Source organism: Numida meleagris, chromosome 10 (genome assembly GCF_002078875.1).
Source record: "Numida meleagris isolate 19003 breed g44 Domestic line chromosome 10, NumMel1.0, whole genome shotgun sequence".
In the NCBI taxonomy this organism is placed as follows: Eukaryota; Metazoa; Chordata; class Aves; order Galliformes; family Numididae; genus Numida; species Numida meleagris.
This window is the reverse complement of record NC_034418.1, coordinates 16,556,519-16,576,764: the sequence shown is the minus strand read 5'-3', so window position 1 is coordinate 16,576,764 and position 20,246 is coordinate 16,556,519. Positions and strand designations below refer to the sequence as shown.

Here is a 20,246-nt window from a genome sequence, read left to right as displayed (position 1 = left end):
GGCGGGGGCGGGCCGGTGGCGGCAGCGGGCTCGGCTCGGCTCGGCTCGGCTCGGCTCGGCGCTGCGCGGTGCGGTGCGGTGCGGCTGCAGCAGCCGCGGAGGGCCCCAGCTCCGCGCCGCTCCGCGGCCGCCAGCCCGCTCCCCCCGAACGTCCCCATGGCCACCAAAATCGACAAGGAGGCGTGCAGGGAGGCGTACAACCTCGTCAGGGACGATGCCACCGAGGTGAACTGGTAGGTGCGCCGCGGTGCCGGCATCTCCTGGACGGGCACCGATGCTCTTCTACTTCCCGGCTCCTCTTCCCCCTTTCCCCAGGGGTGATTTTTTTTGGAATACGTTCCTCCCCTTCTCCTGTTTTGCCTTACCCGAAGGCTGACTTTTAAATACGTTATCCCCCTTCTCTTTTCCCCTTCCCAAAGGGTGACGTTTAAATACAACGGCTCGACGATCGTCCCCGGAGACCAAGGGGTAGACTATGAAACCTTTAAGAGGAAGTGCACAGGTAAGCTCCCTCCCGACGGCTTCGGCACGTACAGGGGAAAAGACGGGAGAAAACTTGGTGGAACTGGCAGTGGTGCTGCTTCCCCTGCGTGCCCCGTCCTGCGCGCTCGGGTTTCCTGCCGCCACGGAGCGCGGCTCGCTGAAGTCCATAGTCCAACCACTCCTTTGTTTCACCCCCAGCCTTAAGGTCCTTCGGGCTTTTTTCCACCCTTTGCACAATTTCTCACTGCTTCTCCGCTAGGAACGAGACAAAAGGTTTGATGAGCAAAGAGCCCCATTGTTCGGCGCTGCGTTCGCGAAGCGTGACCTCCTGCGGGAGAGCAAAACGTGTTCAGTTTTGGTGCCTAACAATGCAGTCACCCGGCTTATTTCGCAATACATGTACCCTGTGGGTTGCGTTCCTAGTGCTAACGTAGCCCCACCAAGAAGGCTCGCTCGGATTTTTAACGAACATGAGATCTGAGCAGTGGTTCTGCCCCGCACAATGCGCCGGGGACAATGTGCTGTGGCGTTGCACAAGCCAGCAGCCGGCTCCGGGTTGAAACGTGGCAGCTGATTGTTCAGCCGTCGGATGTGGGTTATCAACGGGAGAAACAAAGCCCGGGGAAAAGCGAAAAGAAGCGGGCGAATATTTCACTTCATCTCGTCTTCACTTTTGACACGCGTTACAAAAGCGAGCTTTGATTTCGCTCGAAATAAAGAACTTCTAGGGGATATGGGACAGCCTCCCCTGGCTTGGCTGCTATTTAGCAACACGGGGATGAAGCATTTGTAATGAATTTGTAGCTAATGCTGCTCCACCGCTGACAAAGCTTCCTCCCTCCTCTAGTTACTCCACAGGCAAGTGTTAGGTCTGGCTGCGTTTTTGCACTGTGTGTTTGTGCTGCAGAGGAGCTGGGTGCTGAGCAGTCTCTCCCTGCTCCAGGTGTGCAGAGCCCCGTGGTGCTGCAGGCAGAGCCTCACGCCCATGGAACTGCCCACCTCTGTTCCGTGGGTCGTCCCAGCCCCAGGGCTAGGCTGCATTCAGTGGGGTGGAGAGGAGGGCTTCCAGTGACTTACATGAGGGCAGGGTTTGGTCAGTCAAAAAATATCCAAGGAGGAAATATGTTTTGGCCTTTGGATTGCAGTTGCTGATTGGAAGGGTTCTGGCTCTGCTCTGGCGTTTGTAGCGGGGTCTCTCCAGGATTAATACAGCTACTTGATTCCAGCTGTTCTTGAGAGCTCTGCAGGGAAGATTCTCAAAAGCAGAAATCGTCCTTTAGATGATGTCAGAAGAGCTGATGACGTACGTGGCAAAAACTCCTTCCCACCTAGCTCTTAATGTGCAACATTAGGGAAAAAAAAGAGCTGCCAGCATGCAGGGAAACCCAGGGCTCAGTGCTTCTGAAGTTCAGCCCAATGTTATCTCAGCGCTGTTTTCCTGGAAGGTCAACAGCACCAGCATCAGTGCTGTGTTCTCTGTCTCCTCCTGTGGCCAAGATAACCGAGTGTCTCCAGTGTCCCTGGACATCTGAGGCTTGCAGAGGAACCTTCCCCATTTATTTTCCCCTCCTTGTTTTTCAGGAGCTCGTGTCTTTATTTGGTCTGGACTGATTTTTAATGTTTTGTCTGGAGTGGTACCCTCTGCAGAAACGGTTCTTATTGTCTCTTCCATTGCATGGGAATACTTCCATCGCTTGGATAAGCAGGAGGAGGGGCTTTGGCAGAGAGCAGTCGCTGGCTGGGCTGGGTTGGATGCCTAGAACAACTAATGGAGGCATACATTACACTTTGGAATACGGCCAGTTTTGTTTTCTTGCCACTGCTTGCATGTGACAAACCTGTATAAAACAAGGTATTAAAATAGACAGAGTTTATGGAAGCTTTGATTTGGATCAACAAAGTGGCAAGCTGGCCCCAGTAGTGAAGCATTTTTATAGCAAAAAGGAAATTGCACGTGTTTTAGGCATAAGCATGGTATGGGGAGAGTTAGGTGAAGGGCATCCATGGGGTAGAGGTGGCCCATTAGCCTCTGATGTGCCGCCCAGTCCCTTACAGCTGCTGGGACCTCTTCCTTTTGCTCTTTTCTCATGCATCTGTCAGGGCTGCTCCTTGGCAGACCAGAGGCGAGGGGTTATTCCCAAACCTTCCCTGGAGCACAATCGCTGGAGGCCAGGAGAAGCAGGCAGACTCAGGTCCCAGGCTCCTGGCTGAGAGCCCACAGGGATCTTCCTCCACCCACGAGTTAAGTGCAGCGCTTGCAGAGGGTGAGAGCAGGTTCTGGTGCCTCCATCTGTGCAGCCACCCTCTGTCTGGACCACTAGGCAGAACCAGGGCTCATGCCAGCCTATGTTGCTTTCCTTCCCATCTGGAAGAAAGGTGCCAAATGTTACTATGAAGAAGAGCTGGTTGGAATATTTTTACAGGAACAAGGTCACTAAGAAAGAGTAGGAAGGGCTGGGAAGAGCTGCCAGATATGATTCTCTCCTATTGCTGCATCTCTTCCCTCCTGGTACTACCTCAGCTCCTTCTACATTTCTGGAGGGGAGAAGAGCTGCCACTGATGCGAAGAGCTTCAGAAAACACGACTAAAGGATGAAAAAAACCTGACATCAGAATGAACTTCCTTCCTCGTTTCAAATTCCTGCTTTGTGAAGAACACCGCCCCCAAAGCCACAAAGTGCTGCAGCTGCCTTTGGTAGAAGCTGAGCATAATTTGGTGGTTGAAGGTGAGAACGTGAGCTGGAATGGAAACGCTCAGCGTGCAAAGCGGTGCCAAGTGTGCTAATTCACGTGGCTCTGAGACCAGGGCGGCCTTTGGTAGCGGTTTGGAGGACATTTGCCCATGGTGGATGTCCTGCCTTGTGAGTGACAGAACCTGGGAGGTGCCGGAGGGGTTTGTTGGTAGCAGTGCTGTAGTTGTAGTTTTTCTTCCCACTTTTCATGCAGACCATGGCCCAGCCCATGACGGAGTCTGCAAGCCTCCTCAGGGAACTAGAAGGGCTGAGGACAAAGGAAAAAGTAAGAATTTGCTTGAAATTGCTTCTTCTAAAGGGAGTAGAAGCTGAAAAAAGACCACGTTAGGAGCCAGCCCTGCAGAGCCCCGTGTTTTGCTGCTGACGGGAGGCAGTGCAGGTGGGGGTGATCAGCCACGGGGCTCGTCCTGCTCTGTTCTCAGACATGTGTTCTACATGGGAACCATGCTACATGTCCTGGGCTGGGGGCTGTATCTTCCTAAGTACTGGCAGAAAACTTTAAGGTACTGCATACTTCAAGTATTTTCATACTGGAAGCATTTTCAGTGCCCTTCTGTGCAGGGTCCTAGTGTGACACCTGTGCTGCCGGCACAGCCTCATCCTTGCACTTTTGCCTTTCAGTCACTGCCATGCTGTTGTTGGCAAGGTCTGTATGAGGCCACAAGACGACACAGACACTTGGGCTGTGAGGCTGTAGGCACTGCTTTAGTCTTCTCTGTCCTCCAAAGGCAGCCCAAGAGGTGTGAACACCTCTCCAGCCTTTTCTGAACTAAAACCATCAGGCTGGTTTAAACCACTGACACAGTCGAGTCCTTATTAGGAGATTAGAGGTGGCTGCTGATGGCACTTCCTCCTGCGGTCCCGTGTAATGACCAGCCTACGTGACTGCACTGGCCTTTGGCTGACCCAGAGAGTCTGGAGACCATAAGTTGAGGGCATTAATTGCGTCAGGGTCATTAAACACAGCGTAGACACCCCCCGTGTCTTCTGGCTGAGGACTGTTTTGGTTGGGTTTAGCAGCACAGATTACCTCTGCACTGAACAAGGACTTAATTCAGGGCTTTCGAACCATTTTACTTCACGGTTACAGCTTTTGCCTCTGCAGATGGCTTGGCTCCAGACGTAGCTTTAATTTGGTGTTCAGTGGTACACGGACATGAGTACACTTTGAAACAAAACGCTGAGCCGGTGGATTTGAAGCCAGAAACCCAGAGAAGAGTTGAAGGTTATTGTGCGGAAGGATGTGAAGGCTCCTGGGTTTTGTTGTTTTTTAAGTTTCACAATTGGGCTGGTGTTGCTGTTGCTGAGAAGAGCGGGATGACTTACAACCGAGATACCAACGTAAACCACCAGGAAGAAACATCCGCCTCAACTTTGGGGTGCATCAGTAACACCTGAGAGCACGGGCAGCTGGGTTCACTTCCCATACCACAAAGCAGCAGAGCATTGCATGGTCTCTGCCTGCGGTTTATTTTAATTCCTTTTTTTTTCATCCTGTCATTAAGTAGTAGAGAGATGGGAAGACTGTTTCCTCCGTGCCACATGTGAGCACTTGTTTCTCAATGCATCTCTGACAAAAGGAATAATGAGCCTTTTCTTTGGAAAGCCCCAGTGCAGATAAATAATTGCAATGACAGCATGAAATGGGATCGTTATTCATGTGTCTGAAAAGATCAGGCCAAAAACACACTGTGCATTCAGCACGAGGAAGAGCTGAAAATCTTCGGGCTGAAATAAATACCCTGTAAAATCGTTCCTGGTTGACATAGAGAATTGGGAAGAAAATAGAAATGGAACTAGCTTCTGGTACAAATGTGAGCTCCTTTGGGCTTACCATAGTTGCCCTATAAACCCTGGCCCGTATATAAAATGAAGGAGTTAAGATCTGAGGGAGAGATCACCAAGATTGCACCGGCACCTCCGGTTGGAGGAAAGACTTGTAAAAGTGTTGGACAAAGACTTGTGAAAGTAATGGACACGGGTTGGTGCCCCGGCTGTGGTTCTGTGATCAAACCTGGTGCATTTGTCTTGGCTCAATGAACGTGCCTGCGTGGTGCAAGGCAGTATTGCAATAGAGATGCACAGGCTTCGACACAGGGACAAAACCAACGTGCTGAGAGGTGGGGATGGTTTCAGTCTGCACTAGCCACATGGCTGAAAGGGCGGCCAGAGAGGTGGAAAACGGGCACGTTAATCTCCCATGAACCCAAGCGAAACAAACAAAATAAATCCTTCACACGGCCTGTCGTGCACTGTCAGTATCTCACTGCTGCGCACGAGCAGCTCTTGCTGTGGGCTGCCTGCTCTGCTTCACCCCGATGCAGCGGGCAGGTGAAGCCAGGAGTGCAGGACGAAGAACCGTGACGATGCGAGAGCGGATTTCTTTCTTGATATCTCTGGCTGATGACTCAGTGCATTTTAACCCGACGGGGAATTTTCTGAGTAGAGCTGAAACAAAGGGTTTGAGAGGATGAAAAAGAGGAGAATGCCATCAAGGAAATCTCTGCAGCTTCGCATCAAGCTTTGTTTACAGCCAAAGGCAGTTTGCTGAGTGTATTTGGGAAATCCTGCCTTGTAAGGGGGTTGGAGAGAAACAATAACTGAAGTTCATTAAGGCATTCGTTGTGCTTCTAATTGTTCGTAGAGCCCCCTTGCCTTGCTGTGCAACTGTACTTAAGGGAATAGTCATATTAGTAGGAATTAAGGTTAATTTCTGCTGCGTGTAACTTGTGAGATCTTCTCAAATAAAGCTGCTATTTCCATTCTACCCAGATCTATTAATAATATCCTGTAATTGCTTCTCTCTGCCCTGAAATTCATGGCTGAGCGATGAGGAAGGTGGTTGTGTAGAGCTAGGCAGGATTTCCTCTCGCAGAGGAAACCTGCTGTCTTTGTGATTTGTTGGATTCCCTCCACATCCAGCAAAATGCCATTTTTTTGTGAGAAGAGGAGGGGGTGGGGAGGAGGAATATGAACGCCTTGAGGTTCCGAGCAGAGCTGGCACCGATGGCACCGATGGCTCCCAGCACAGCGAGGTGATCTGGCAGGGCAGAACCCATTAACTGTGAAAGAGGAAATCTGGGAGCATAAAAGAACTCTGGCTTTGATCCCGTTATCGCTCGGAACAAGCTTCAGACTCATTGTGAAACTCAGCCGCTTCTGCTCAGGGGTTTTGATCAGGAGGGTCACACAACCAGGCCGAGCCAGTGCTACGACAACCCGCGTCTGTCCTTGTTGTGCTGTGAGGGAAAGAGACAGGCTGATGGCTAAGGGCTCTGATTCACTTTCCCTCTTGGCTTCATCTGCATCTGCTGAATTGCTCCTTGGCCGCTGCAGTCATAGGCTGATGCACTAAGCTAAAGCATCGTGTATTGGAAGTCTGTACTGAACACACTGGAAACCTGCCCCAGTCAGGGCAGTGACTCAGAGCCCTCATCTAACCTGCAATTGCTCGTTGAACTTACTGGGACTTATCACCATGAGGTAGGAGTCCGAGCACCGAGTCCAGGTGATCTGGTAGCCCACATGGAACTGCTGGGTTTGGCTGTGGGTGCTGCCATTGATGGAGCTGCTTTCAGACAGGACGGGAAGCTCCACTGAGAAGCAAATCCTTCTGCTTCCAGTGATCCCTGGCTTCATACTGACAGATAAATCTCTGCTACATCCTTCCTATGTTGCACTGAGAAAGCACTGCAGGAAAACTTTGGATTCTTCCCATTCATTCTATTTTTGCATTATCTTTATTATAAAGGAGTATATTCCAAAGCAGGCTTCAGGCTCTGTAACGACCTTTGGTAGAAAGAGCAGGGATCAAAAACCTCCACACTCCAGGTGGAAAGCGATCAGCCCACGAGAAGGGCTGTGACACGGTTACAGAGCTGTAGGGGACAGGACTTGGTGACATTAAAGTGCCTTCCAGCCCTGGGTTCCCATAGGAACCCCAGAACAATTCTTAGCAAAGCGTGGCCTCCTTTCCCGTCAGATCTGGGAAAGCAAAGTCTTTTTTTCTAGAGAACTGTTAGTAGTAACGTTTGGGGATTTACTGCCTCTCTTCACTTTGGGTATTTCCTGGCTGTCGGTTCATTTATGGTTCTAATCAATCTTGGCAAGGGGTTTTACTGTCAGGAGCAGGAGTCTCACCGTAGGTTTCGTGTACTTACTGGTAATAGGACATCTGAGCGGGAAGTTCTGTTTGCCTGTTCTACCAGCACACGTGGCTCTTCTTGTCCATCAGAAGATCTCCAGCTGAGTGACATCTCTCTTTTTCTTCATTTCAAATCTGAAATCTTTAGAGGAGTTCGTGTGAAACGCTCCAGCAGGCTCACACACCCCTATGTACATTTTCCAGCTTTCCCCAGTAGTCCTCTGTCAGTGGCAAAGAACAGAGAGAGAACAAAACAGGAGAACACTGGTGTTTGGGTTCTTTTGAACTTAAAAACTTGACAACTTTCATTAAATGGAAGTTGTCTTTACTGATGCTTTGGCAAAACACAGTGTTTAAGAAGCTCTGAGATCTGTCAGCTTTCAGAGAATGTTCCTTGGTTTTCCTAGCAGCATATTTTCTGGGGATGAGTGATTCTGAGCTGCCTCTTCCCATTCCCTGGAGCTCCTGGGGCTGTCCTGCCCCTTTCTGGAACATGCTGACCCATGGAATGGGATTTTGGCACACGTCACTGCACCTGGAGTCCGTGCTCTCACCTGGTAGTAGTCGAGACAGCGAGTGACTACAAAACACACTGAACAGGTCATGACAAGTGTAACCAGAATGAGCATGATTCTTCTCAAACAGCAAGTTTGTTCTTCTATTTTGAGTCATCTCACTTCATTAGAAAGGTCTTGCGTGCCCTGTAACAGATGCAGTAGCTATGATTAGATATATTCCACGATTGCACAACTGTCCATCTGCTCTGCTCCTCTGCACAGTCTTGGGTAAGGCGTCAGCATCCTGCATGCCACTGAGGCTGGGATAGGAGTGGATGGTATCCAGCAGCTTCAGTTAATGAGCTGCTATGCAATGAAAGTACAAACTCCTCCAGACAAAGGGTGTAGAAGGTTTTTGTACATAGAGCCAGACTAAATAACTCTCATCTGGCCTGATATGGCAGAATCTGTCTGCAAAGCAAAGATCAGAACATTTTTTAAATCCAAGGCCTTTCTCTACAGGGCTTAGGAGAGAGTAGAAAAGCACATCTGGGGAAGCAGTTCCAGGTTTGCTTTAGCCCCTTCTTCTCCCCTCCCGTTCTTCTTGCAAGCTCATACTCCGAGTGAGCCAAAAATTTTGCTGCAGGGAAAACAGGAGAAGGATCAGATTTGCACAGTGGCCAGTTTCTGAGTATATTTCATAAAATGCGATCCTAATCCTGCTATCCTCTAACAGACAGGCTGGGAAATCACTTTCTTCTCTTCTTGACCAGTGACCTGGAGATGAATGTCGGGCTGAATGTGTAACTTGGGTTAGCTCTGGGCTGAATGTGTCACTGGGATGAGCTCTGTGCTCTCAAACTGCCTGTTGACTGTATGTTAGCCATTTCCAAACTCGTTAGCAATGCACTAGTGTGGCATGGACCTGCTGGCAAAACCAGATTCCTCCCAGCCCTGCTTTGCCAGCAAAGGACAAGTGAATAGAGCCCCTGTGTTGCCCTGTTAGTCCAGCACAACGCTGTCATAGTGCAGTGTCGGTGCCCTGAGTTAGTCTTTAATTTGGGAGCAATAGTCTTACTCCAGAAAACAGTGTGCATGTGTGAGTGATGCTTCTGGTTTTACTCACTTTATTCCTGTTGCTTCATCTCTCCAGATGATGTTCGATTGTTTGGCTTTGTCCGATTCACCACCGGTGATGCCATGAGCAAGCGAGTCAAGTTTGCCCTCATCACTTGGATTGGAGAGGATGTCAGCGGCCTGCAGAGAGCCAAAACCGGGACCGACAAGACTCTGGTCAAAGAAGTAGTACAGGTAACCCTCCTTGACCAGTTCTCATTGCTTTTAGCCCTGCCAGCATCAGCAGGAGGTGGGAGAGTGGCAAGCGTTGGGTCATGCTTCATCTTAGTGATTAATCATTTAAAAAGAAGACAGTTTCCTATTGTCTGTCTTCTTACTAGGAGGACTTGACATCTGCCCTTCAAGAACTCAGGCATAAAGAAGCGCCTTTGAACTTAAGGCTCTTAATTATTACCAGGGAGGGAATATGCACTGCCCCCTGTGTCACCATTAGGATGTTTCCCATCTCCTTCCTTGATAAGAAAATCTATCTATACTATCAAATGGTAGAGAACGAGGCACTATTAAATTAAGCAAGTAAAACTAAACAGAAAGATCCATGTCCATTTTTAAACTTTTCTCTTGAGGTCTTTTGTCTCTGCACAATGAATTCATGGACACAATCAAATGGAGACTGAGGTCCCTAACAATACCAATTAACCAACAGCTTTTAATAGCTAACTAGGCTTGAATAGTCTTCTGTTTGGCTGTGGGCATATCAGGGAAGAGGAGAAATGTGCTTGGTGTGCACCTCGAAAGGACTGTGCCTGAATTTGGCTGCCCCAGCAATGTTTCCAAGCTCTGTCAAAGCAAGGGAAGCAACTACCAGAGAGAACTTAACGGCAGAAGGCTGCAGAGAGCTACTGCTGGAAAGGCAGAGGAGATGCTAATGTTTAGAACGTGTATTCAGAAAAAGTACTTAAAATAAGAGTAACTCTGTCAGTGAGACCTAGGGCCAGCTGCTCAATTCCTTATAAACTGGTCATTCTTGCAGCACCAGGAGAACAAGCTGAATATTGCAATAATTTCCCATATTATTTTGCTCTTGATGACGTAAAGAAATCTTCCAGGAGGACCATATGGAGGATGAGAATGAAGCCCCCTCAGTTCATTGGTGTTTTGTGTGATACAGAGGCTGTTTAGATAAGAAGCGTGAAGAATATAACAAACTCTTCCAAAAGAACAACTACACAGAGGGGCTCAATCTGAAAAGAAACTTCCATACAGATACCTGAGAGACAGGACAGCAAATCTCTGCTCATGTGAAGCAGCTGAAACTGTGTTATTGCAAGTAGGGAGGAAATTATAGAGTGCTAATGAATGACTCATACAAGAGTCACTAAGACCAAGATTTCTAAAAGATGTTTAGACAATTTATTCCTGTTGGGCTGAATAGCATTCCCAAATTCTAAGATTTGTCCCTTGGGTCTGCTACCTATTATTTGCAATTCCACTTGTTTCATGTTTGATTAGTCACTTGTGTGAGTTAAGAATCCAGTGCAACATGAACCATCCCTGGCTGCTTGCGAGGAGGCTTCTTTGTACAGCAGATGAAAGCTTCCAGTTCCGTGATCTATGGGAGAGCCTGGCTGGGGCTGCAGAACAACACAGCTCCAGTTTGAGAAGTGAAACCTGAAGGGCGTTTGCCATCTTGTAATATTTGCAAAAGCTAGCGGTGGCTTTTTATCCACAACCAAAGCACTGCTGTGACAGGAGCCTGCTCTATATTCTCTGATACGCTGTAGAAGCATTGATGAGCTCTGCTCAAAGCTGAACGAAAGCCAGCAAACATGGTTCTTCCACCGACACGCTCAAAGGGAAAGGGAGTCAGCTTGAATACCGCCCAGCAAGCAAAACCCACAGCGCTGCATCTGTAGGATGAAGAGTGTTCACACATGGTGGTTATTAACTGGCTCCCAGAAGCACCTGCCGTAAGGAAAACCTGAGGGATATGAACTGTGGAAGAGTAGATTAGGAGCTGGTGAACAAAAGGATGCAATATTATAAAGCAAGGAGGGGAAATGGGTTGCTCTTGCTTTTGTATTCCTCCCCTGGAAGGGGGAGCAGGTGCTGGGAAAGCTGTGGGGAGGTGGCTGGGAAGCGGTGCTGCTGGTCATGGGAGGAGGCTGCCAGAAAATCAGGAAGAAAGGATAATTGATTTTTAGCTGTAATAACTATAAAATTATAGGGGCAGATTTGTACTCACCAGGTACAAATAACCGTATTTCCCCCGGTCAGTACTAGCTGAGAATCAGGTTTAACTTATTTGGGAGTATCCTTATTGGCTCTTCGATGTTGTTGGAAAGTAGGCCATGCATTTACTGCACTTATTTTGAATTGCAGAAAAAAAAATGCATTTTGCACTGAAGGAACACTGAGTAGCACTTTTCACAGCCATTTTCTTGGATCCAGCCTGTGACTTGGTCCAAGCAGTTCAGCTGAGAGAAGGTTAGGAATAAGGGCAGGACGGGGAGCAAAACTTCCAGCTAAGGAACTTATTTGATAAAACAGTAAGCCCAGGATGACTTCAGCTACAGGGCTTCATTCGTTTGAGTACACAGAGCCACTAGCTGCCACGCCAAGGCTGCACGCAGCTGCCAGCAGATACCAGCTGAATGGAAAGGCTCTGGGCGTATTTTCTGCTTGGCTACAAAGGAGATCATCCAAAGCTGGTCTTAAACTCATCTTTCATGTTCCTGGCAGCAAGGATGTATCTGCCTTTTGCCTTCTTTACGTGCAGAAGCCACGGCCCATTCGGCATTAGCATGGGAGACTCCCTCTGCTTCGAGGGCTGTTGTTCTGACCTCCTTTATCCCAAAGACCTGGGACACACGGTCAGGTTGGCCTGAGCCCAGAATTCAAGGCTGTTGTGAGCTGCTCCATGTGGTTATCAACGCCTGCTAGCACGAGGTGCAATTCAGCCATAAAAATTCCTGCTCGCTCCAACCTGGCAGCTGTGGGTTTAAGTACAGGAGAGCCAGGCCTCCCAATAAACGGCCTCATTCGCGTTGGGGAGAGGCAGAGGGAAGAGATTACGATGCTTGCCTTTGAGTAGGGACAAGCCCAGGCCCCGTGGTTGCAGGGCTGCCATGGAAGGGCAGGGATGGAAAGGCTGAAGAACTGAGAGCAGGACTTTGTTTCTCTGACTGTTGCTTCCTCTCCACAAATGTGCTTCCCTTCACGACTGCACTTCCTACCAGGAGATTTTAACCCTTCACTAGCCAGCGTGGAGGTCTTCTTCCTGACGGGACTGACTTTCCCTCTGCAAAGCTGTTTCAGCAAAGGGGCTGACCAACCTTTGTCAATTTGCCTTATTTTCCATGACTTTTGACTCTTTGTTTTCTCCAGCACTCCTGCCCCCACAAAATCATATGCTCTGTTATTTGCATAAATCATATTCAAAGTAAAACAGTTCCATTTCTGTGAGCAAATATTCGAGGCATTTTATTCATTATTATTTTCAGTGAGGAATTTGCCCAACTTTAGTGATGTCAACAACTTTGCTGAGTTCCTGCTCTGGAACTCATGGTCAGATCTTTGTTGCTGACCTTTCTCTTTCCTCCTGGGCTCCCCACTGCACTGATGCTGCTCCCCTGTGATGTAGGACCCACTTACAGGGTTATTGTCCTTGCACTAGGGACAAATAGACCATATCTAACTCCGGGTATGTGCACTGAGTTTCTCATGTTAGTACAGTGGCATAAACAGAAAATGATTTAATAGTTTTGTTACAGGCAGACAGAAAATCAAATTCATATGTGGTACTGCTGGGAAGGAAAACAGAATTGTACTTTTTGGCAGTTTTTCCCCTTCTAGTTTACTGTAATGACCATACCAAATGGATGTGGATGTACAAGAACTCCTATTCCTGGTCTAGAGAAGGTGGTGACTTTATAAGTAACTTAAGTAACTTCTTTAAGCAGCCTCCCATCACCCCGCATCTGAAACACAGCCCTGTGACTTCCCCAGTGGGATGCAGCACAGGTAGGAAGAATTTGCAGATCAGCTGAAATGCAGTTTCCATTGCTGTGAGATCTGTTTGCCAGAGGTTATAGCTGGCTTCTCCCAATGGCTGGAAATGATGTGTGTAAAAATTGGCAAGGTTTAAAGTGGAAGAGTGGAGTTTTGCTGATGGCTTGGACTCTGATAGCTGATTGCAGCACCAGGTTGGGTGTAGCCAGAGCAGCCAGAGCAGAGGGCAGTGGTGCTGTATTGCAGTGCATGTAACCTTGTAGCTCTCCTTGCACTCAGGGAAGCCCTGCTAGAACATACCTTTGCTGCAGCCATAGCACATGTCCCTTTTTCCTGCATGACTTCAGGTCTAGGACTCACACCATGCTGAAAAAGAAACATGGACGATATCTGTACTGCTTCTGCATGGAAAACAAGAAGTCCAATGGATGGGAGTGGTGATGAGCAGAGTGGATCTGAGGATTCTGAGCATCAGTGGAGGCCACAGCAAGGCCCAATGTAAATAAAAACAGCAGGAAGCTGCTTGACTACCTGGCCACCATCCCTCACTGCTAAGAACCCGTGTCTATAGACGATACAAGCATTTTCCTCCTGGCTGCAGGCCTACCCATGCTGGGATTTATAAGGGCCTCCGCAGACCTTTTTGGTACAGTATCTGCACCAGGCAGATTTTCCCTTGGCCAGCTCAGGGAAATTTTATAGCCCCATATGCTAAACATTCAGAGCTTGGATTAGGCAGAAAATCTACTACACCCTTTTGATTTCCTCCTTAAAGCTGTCCGGAAGAGAAAAGCTGGACAGACCTTGCTGCACAAATTTCACACCTCCCAGGGAGGGATGCAGGCTCTGCTTTTGTGACCTGGCCTGCGTGGTCAGAGCCCTTTCTCTCCATAGTGGCACATGTGGTTGTCACAGCAGACTGGATTGCCGAGCTGTAACCCTCTGCTACTCAGGCACAAAGGGAAGCAAGTGCTACGTGGGTATATTGAAGAGCCATGTGTAAATCGCACTTTTTACGTCGCGTTCAGTGATTTAAGAGGCAAAGCATAGCGCTGTGGTTACTGGCATGTTGTGTGAGTGATAAATGGCATCATTGTTCCAGTTATCTGCAGGCTGCTGGTGACTGGTGTGAACACAAAGGCTGGGATTCACTTGCAGGGCTTGCTGTGATTGTAAAAAGCTTGGGGGTAGGGGGAGGAGAAAAGGAAGTGGAGGAGGTGAAATGAAGATGCTTGTCAGCAAAGCGATGGCTCAAGCATCAGAGTTATGCACCATGCCTTAGGCAGCTACAAGCATTCTGCAATTCACTTGTGAGGCATTAGATAATGGCATGTGTGAGGGAAGGGACACGGGGGACCTTCCCCACCCCGAAGAGAAAGAAGCTCTTAAGGGCATAAGGAAAATCTGGTGGCAGAGCAGAAAGCTGACTGAAGTCAATGCTGGCACTGCTGCTAGCTACTCAAAGCTCCGATCTTTTCTTGTGCTTTGTCGGAGCCAGTTTGCTGCAATCAGTTATTTATAACTGCGGATGGCAGTCACGACGAATAGGGACCATTGCCTGGTTCAGCTAGCATCAGACTCAATTAAATCAGCTGGGAGTTGTTTCTTATTCTGGCATTTTCAGCAGGGACCAAAAAAAAAAAAAAGAGTGGACTCTGGATAAGATGGCTCTTGGCTGGAAAGTGCTGCTGTTGACCCTAAGTATTTGGTCTCCAATCTGAGAGCCACAGTCATCTTGCCCTGATGGTGCAGGAGTCACCAGATGCTTTCAGCAGCCTTAGAACACCTATATGCCTCCCTTCATCTTATGATTCGTGCCCTGAACAAATCAGTACAAAGCTCAGCCCCAGAGGGCTCAGACAGTTCAGAGCAGTGAGAGAGGCTGTGGCTGGAGAAAGGCCAAGCATGATCCCGAAATCAGGAGTGCTAGGCAGTAAACTCACCCCAAGCACCTTCTCCCTTTGGGCCAAGCTTGATAGGACATCATGGTGGGGAGAGCCGGTGCGAAGAACCAACGGAGCCCCTACAGCACCTGCCAACAGAAAGGAATAAACTTGTGTTATTTATAGCAGTGACCCAGATTGCTCTGTGAGGGCACAAATCTGGCACAAGAGGTGGCCCCGTCAGCTAAGAGGATATTGAAGAGTGGGCTGGGAACACAACCCAGCTGGCCAGCTGCTGGGGGGAAACTGTTCCAACCTGGAGAGGTGTCCCAGTGGCACTGACATGAAATAGTGGCTGACGCCCACAGGGCACCGCCCAGGAATCATCTGGGTAAGTGTCCAGTTGAGAAGTGTCCAGTGTTTGAGTAATGATAATTGCTGGTGGTGCCTATAACATAGTTCCCCTCTGGTCATACATGAGCAGACTTGCAGCTTAATTTCAGATACAACCTAATTCTGCAGATTGGGCATTGAAGGAAACCCTCCCTGCTTTATAAAATACGTTTTTCATGGAACCCTTCTCAGAAATGTTATGGGCCTGACTCAACAGTCACTGAAATCAAGCTAGCACTGAAGTCACGTAGCCCCAATACATTATTTTTTTTTTCCTAAATAAACAATTTATTTCCCATTTTCCCCAAACTCTGCTAAGACATGGATGAGTGCCTGTAACATCTGTCCGTCCTCACACCAGAAAAGCCAAACACAGGCTGAAGCAGAGCAGACAAGGCTCCTCCTAGCCGCTCTAAGCCTTTTTTTTTTTTCCCTAAGCAACCCTTGAGCAGCGAGGATTTCCTACGGTGTGAAACAGGATCAGTGCAGCATGGGGTCTAGCAGGGGGAGGAAGCTGTTCTGTTCTCCCTTCCATTTTTCCACTGCATGAAAGAGGTGCTGGGGCTCTTTCAAGCTGCATCCTTCTCCACCCCCTCCTTTACCCAGCTGCAATCCCAAAGCTCGAGACCCTCGAGACGCTGCCAAAAAAAGAGCTCTCTCATGGCTGAGAGTCTGAAACCAATTAGAAGCCCCCTCTGCTATAGGCACTGTGCAGTCCTGGTCACAGAGATCCATTTTGAGAAAAGGTTTTCTCTGTTCCCAACCTCACAGAGCAGCGTGCTGCCTAGGGCTTGCCTGGCTCATGTGTTGGCAAGAGCCTTCAAGCAGCCAGGAAGCTGCCTTGCAGTACATGGTGCATTAACAGAGCGTGTCCTTAAAGGTCACTTGGGATCATTAGACCACAGAGCACTCTGGAGCCTATTAACAAAGCCTTTCTAGGACAGTATCTTGGTTTTGGCCATGATGTGAATTAGATAGTTCAAAGGAGAGGTCAGTAAATCTACCGAAGTAGACTTATGTGCTCCTGGTACCATCTGCATGCTGCTCTGCCTTTAATCAATGCGTCCTCCCTCCATCGGGGGGTATGGCAATGCTGTGTGCTGTAGGGCTGGCTTTTTTTTTAGGAGAAGGGCTCCCAAAAAGCACTGGGGCACCCAAGACCGTGCTGAACGTTTGTGGCAGCTTTCAGCTTCTTAGTTTCCACACTACTTAGGGAACTTGACCCAACCTTGCTCTGCTCTTCTCGCTAGGACGAGCTGCTGCACAGGGCAGGATTAGCTCTTGCAGCCAGTGCCTGTAGAAGCAGACACATGAAATTGTTCAAGGATAAGTCATAAAATCATAGAATGGCTTAGGTTGGAAGGGATCTTAAAGGTCATTGAGCTCCAGGCCCCTGCTGCTGGCTGATTGCCCCCCACCAGCTCAGGGTGCCCAGTGCCCACGCAGCCTGGCCTCCAACACCTGCAGGGATGGGGCATCTTCATACAAGCTCTTGGACAAGTGTCCTCAGTTTAACAGGCTTCTTCTTTACCTCTTGCAGAACTTTGCCAAAGAATTTGTGATCAGCGACCACAAAGAGCTGGATGAGGACTACATCAAGAACGAGCTGAAGAAGGCCGGGGGGGCTAATTACGATGCACAGACTGAGTAACCACAGGAACCTCCTGGCACCAACACCCGGATCTCGAAGGGAGGGGGAAGGCACAGCAAACTAACCCAGCTGAGAGATGAGGCAGCTGAGCCCCCAGCTTTCTGTGTGCGCACCTCAGAGCTCCCTTTCTCTGAATACAGCGGACTTCTATTTTCCATTCCATCTCATCAAACATTCCTCTCTGGGGTTCTGTTTTTTTCCCCTCCCATTTTTTTTTCTTTTTTTTTTTTAAAACTCATAACTCTTTCCATGTTCTCGCATCTGTGGAATTTAGGTTTCGCTCTGCTTTGGTCCGTATTCAGCACTGTGTTCGTAGCAGCTTGCCATCGTGTCCTTCTTCGTCTGCATGCGTGTGTGTATGTTTTATTTAGTTGGGCTCAACCTGGTGTCTGAGGCGAGAAAGTTCTGGGGGAGTTGTGATCATCGATTCTTTTTTTTTTCTAATTTGTTCTCACTGATATTTTTGGGAGTAATGTTTTGTCTGATCTGGGCTCAGGTCAACACGAGTTGAGCGCACTCCAACTTTGATTAAATTGTCTAAGCTTCAACGTCCAGCTCAGAAGTGATCTAGCAGCTTAAAAAAACAAAGCGAACAAACAGCAAACCTTCATCTCTTAATAAATGGGAATAAATTTGCCTTAAACATTGCTTGACAGTTGCTATGCTACGTACTACATCTCTACCCCTCCCTCTTAAAAATAAGATCCAACGCGATCCGAATGTGGGGGTTTTGTTCTTTTTTGGAGGTCTCATGGCACAGTAAACTGGGGGGGGGGCTTAGAAATGTCTGGACATTTGTTCACTATTTTGTGTACTTTGGTCTCTGGGTTTGTATTTGACTTTCCAAACGCTGGGGCTCAGGAGGTGAAACTGAAAGGCGTAGATTTCCTTTTTAACGTCTGCACAAATCGCAGCCGCTGAATCCTCGCAGCCTTCTCTGCCCGTGAGCCCATCTTTGCAGCTCACCCCAACAGCCTCAGCGATGTGGGGCCGCAGGCACTGACCCCCTGCACTGGGACCGAGGGATGGAGCAGGGAGCTCTGTCCCAGCGGGGCTGAAACACCCAACAGCGCAGGCTCAGAGGTGACCTGAGCACAGTTTGTTTGGTACCAAACTGTTGGTTTGGGGGCTTCTCTGTATGGCTTGCTTTCTTTTATTCCATCCAAGGTAATTGTCCCCAGAATTATGTGTAGGGGAAAACTGTTGTACTGAGGCTTGGAAGTCAGCGCTATAAACCCATTACGGAAATAAATGTTTTTCAAGAACAGTTCTCAGCCACTCTGTTGTTCTTCTGCCTTCCCTGCAACAACAACCCTATATTTAGGAGCTCTCTTAATCCTCAGTGTAAGGCTCTGAGCTCTCGCAATCTCGGTGCTATTGGGAGAATTAAACACTGGCTTAAATGTAAAACGATCCTGGTGCCTGCAGGCCTTGCCTGCTCTGAAAGCAAAGAGGTGACCACAGCAGTGCTGACATACTTTTGTTCAGCAGCTCTGTGGCTACGTTTCCAGCACCAAAACTCCAAGTGGGGATTGCAATTAGGTCAATTAGAATTTCACACCCATGTAAAATAATCACAGAGAGGTCGGGAGCAGACTCGGGAGCAAGAATGATGCTTTTGGAGTGAAGTTGGGAAGTTTCCTGCACAGGCTTACGTGGGGCATTACCATTCTGGGACCAACCTCACTGAGCTTTGCCCTGAAAGGAGGGAAATAATGGCTATTTTAACAGGGCTGACAGCAAAGAGAAGCATAACGAAAGGGGAAGAGCTTTGCAGAGAGCCTGAGACACTCTGAGGCTTTGCTTCACTGCTTCAGTGACCAAAATAAACTTTTACGTGACAGATTGTGGGGTACATCTGAGGCTTTCTACAGATTATCTAAAGATCTGTTTTCTCTCTTGGGGCCATCCAACCCCATGCCCGGGGCTGACTGCCCAATGCTGGCAGGGCTGGGAGGGGAGGCACTCAGGTTGCCTCTGCCTCGTGTTTTCTCGCCGCTTTGCAGTGGGTGTTCACAGCACTCCTAGGTGATAACCATCCCATTGACCTTAGTCGGGCAAGTTTGCAGATCCCACATTGCTCTTTGGATTGCCTCTGGGATGTTCTGCCGCACGCGGTCCCATTGCGAGCACTGGAAGATCGAGCTCGCAGTGCTAGCTCAGCAATTGCATAAGGAACTTTAGATACCTCAGAGAAAAATGAGGAAGACAAGGAACTACTCACTTGTGAGAGGATATCAGGACAAACCCTTATGGAAAAACAAGCCTAATGAGTGACACTCGTAACAGACAACTAGTGATTTTCTGTTGTTTTCAGCCTCAATTTCATCTTCTCGGGTGGGTCCCTGACCACACCATCCTGCAAATGCTCTGAAGAACAGCCAAGTGAATAATGGCCACACTCGTCAAACCAGCAGTCAAATGCAAGATTAGCCGTGTCCCAAAGAATGCCATGGGTGCACACCCAGCCCCAGCCCTGCCCGCAGCGGTGAGCATGCACCCCAGATGGCTGCTTTGGAGTATGTGGGGCAAAATCTCATGAATCTGCTATTCCCCTCCCTCTCTGCGAGTGATTTCTGCAAGAGCAATCTAAACTACAGAAATTAAATGGCTTTGCTTGTAAAATGCTGCTGATCCTTTGTCATTACCAAGTGGTTTTTACTTTTCTCAAGAGGGTGATTCTTGGTAAGAAGTCAAACCCTTCCCAGGCCTGCAATGGGAGCAGCTGGGCGAGCACAGGGCGATGGGCCTGGTGGAACTCACAGCCTCCTCTGCAAGCTGAAACCTACCTCTGGGCTCTGCTCTTCTTGGCTGCAAAAGCACCTTCCCCACAGTACCTGCATGCATCATCCTTCCCTGTTAATAATTAAGAATGCGAGAAAGAATTCACGGCCCTTATCAGAGCTGTGCTGATAACACTGCATCCTGGAAGTTATGAGACACGGATTTGCCTTTTCATTTTTAAGGTGAGGTGCCTCGCTTTGCCTCCAGTCAGCATTCACAACCCATTTCTGCCTCAGCAGCCCTTCCATTGGGCTTTAAAGACCCTCTGCCACACAAAGGCTTCAGGGCCATGTTCCAGGAGCCTGCTGGGTCCCAGGCTGTGCCATAAGCCAGGGCTCGGGGCCGGGGGTGCCTCTGGCAGCAGCTGGGGCTGTGCCTGGCGGGGAGCAGCCTGAGCCAGCACAGGCTGCTTTAGATTTGTCATCCCCAAAGGATTTTCTATTCCTCCCCCCACGTTATGGATACCAGGCAGCACCCACTTTTAGCAGTGAGCTGAGCATTATATCCTCTGGTGTCTCCTTGATGAACACAGAGGCAGATGACTCCATCTCAGCAGACCCTAGTGGGGGG

The 20,246-nt window shown here is 48.8% G+C and overlaps 1 protein-coding gene across 1 annotated transcript; it reads left to right on the top strand.

Moving 5' to 3' along the window:
* COTL1 (coactosin like F-actin binding protein 1) lies at positions 18-18,161 on the top strand. The gene is made up of 4 exons (XM_021408996.1): positions 18-233; positions 420-502; positions 9,031-9,188; positions 16,782-18,161. The coding sequence occupies exons 1-4, from the start codon at positions 157-159 to the stop codon at positions 16,890-16,892; spliced, it is 429 nt and encodes a 142-aa protein (XP_021264671.1). The 5' UTR covers positions 18-156; the 3' UTR covers positions 16,893-18,161.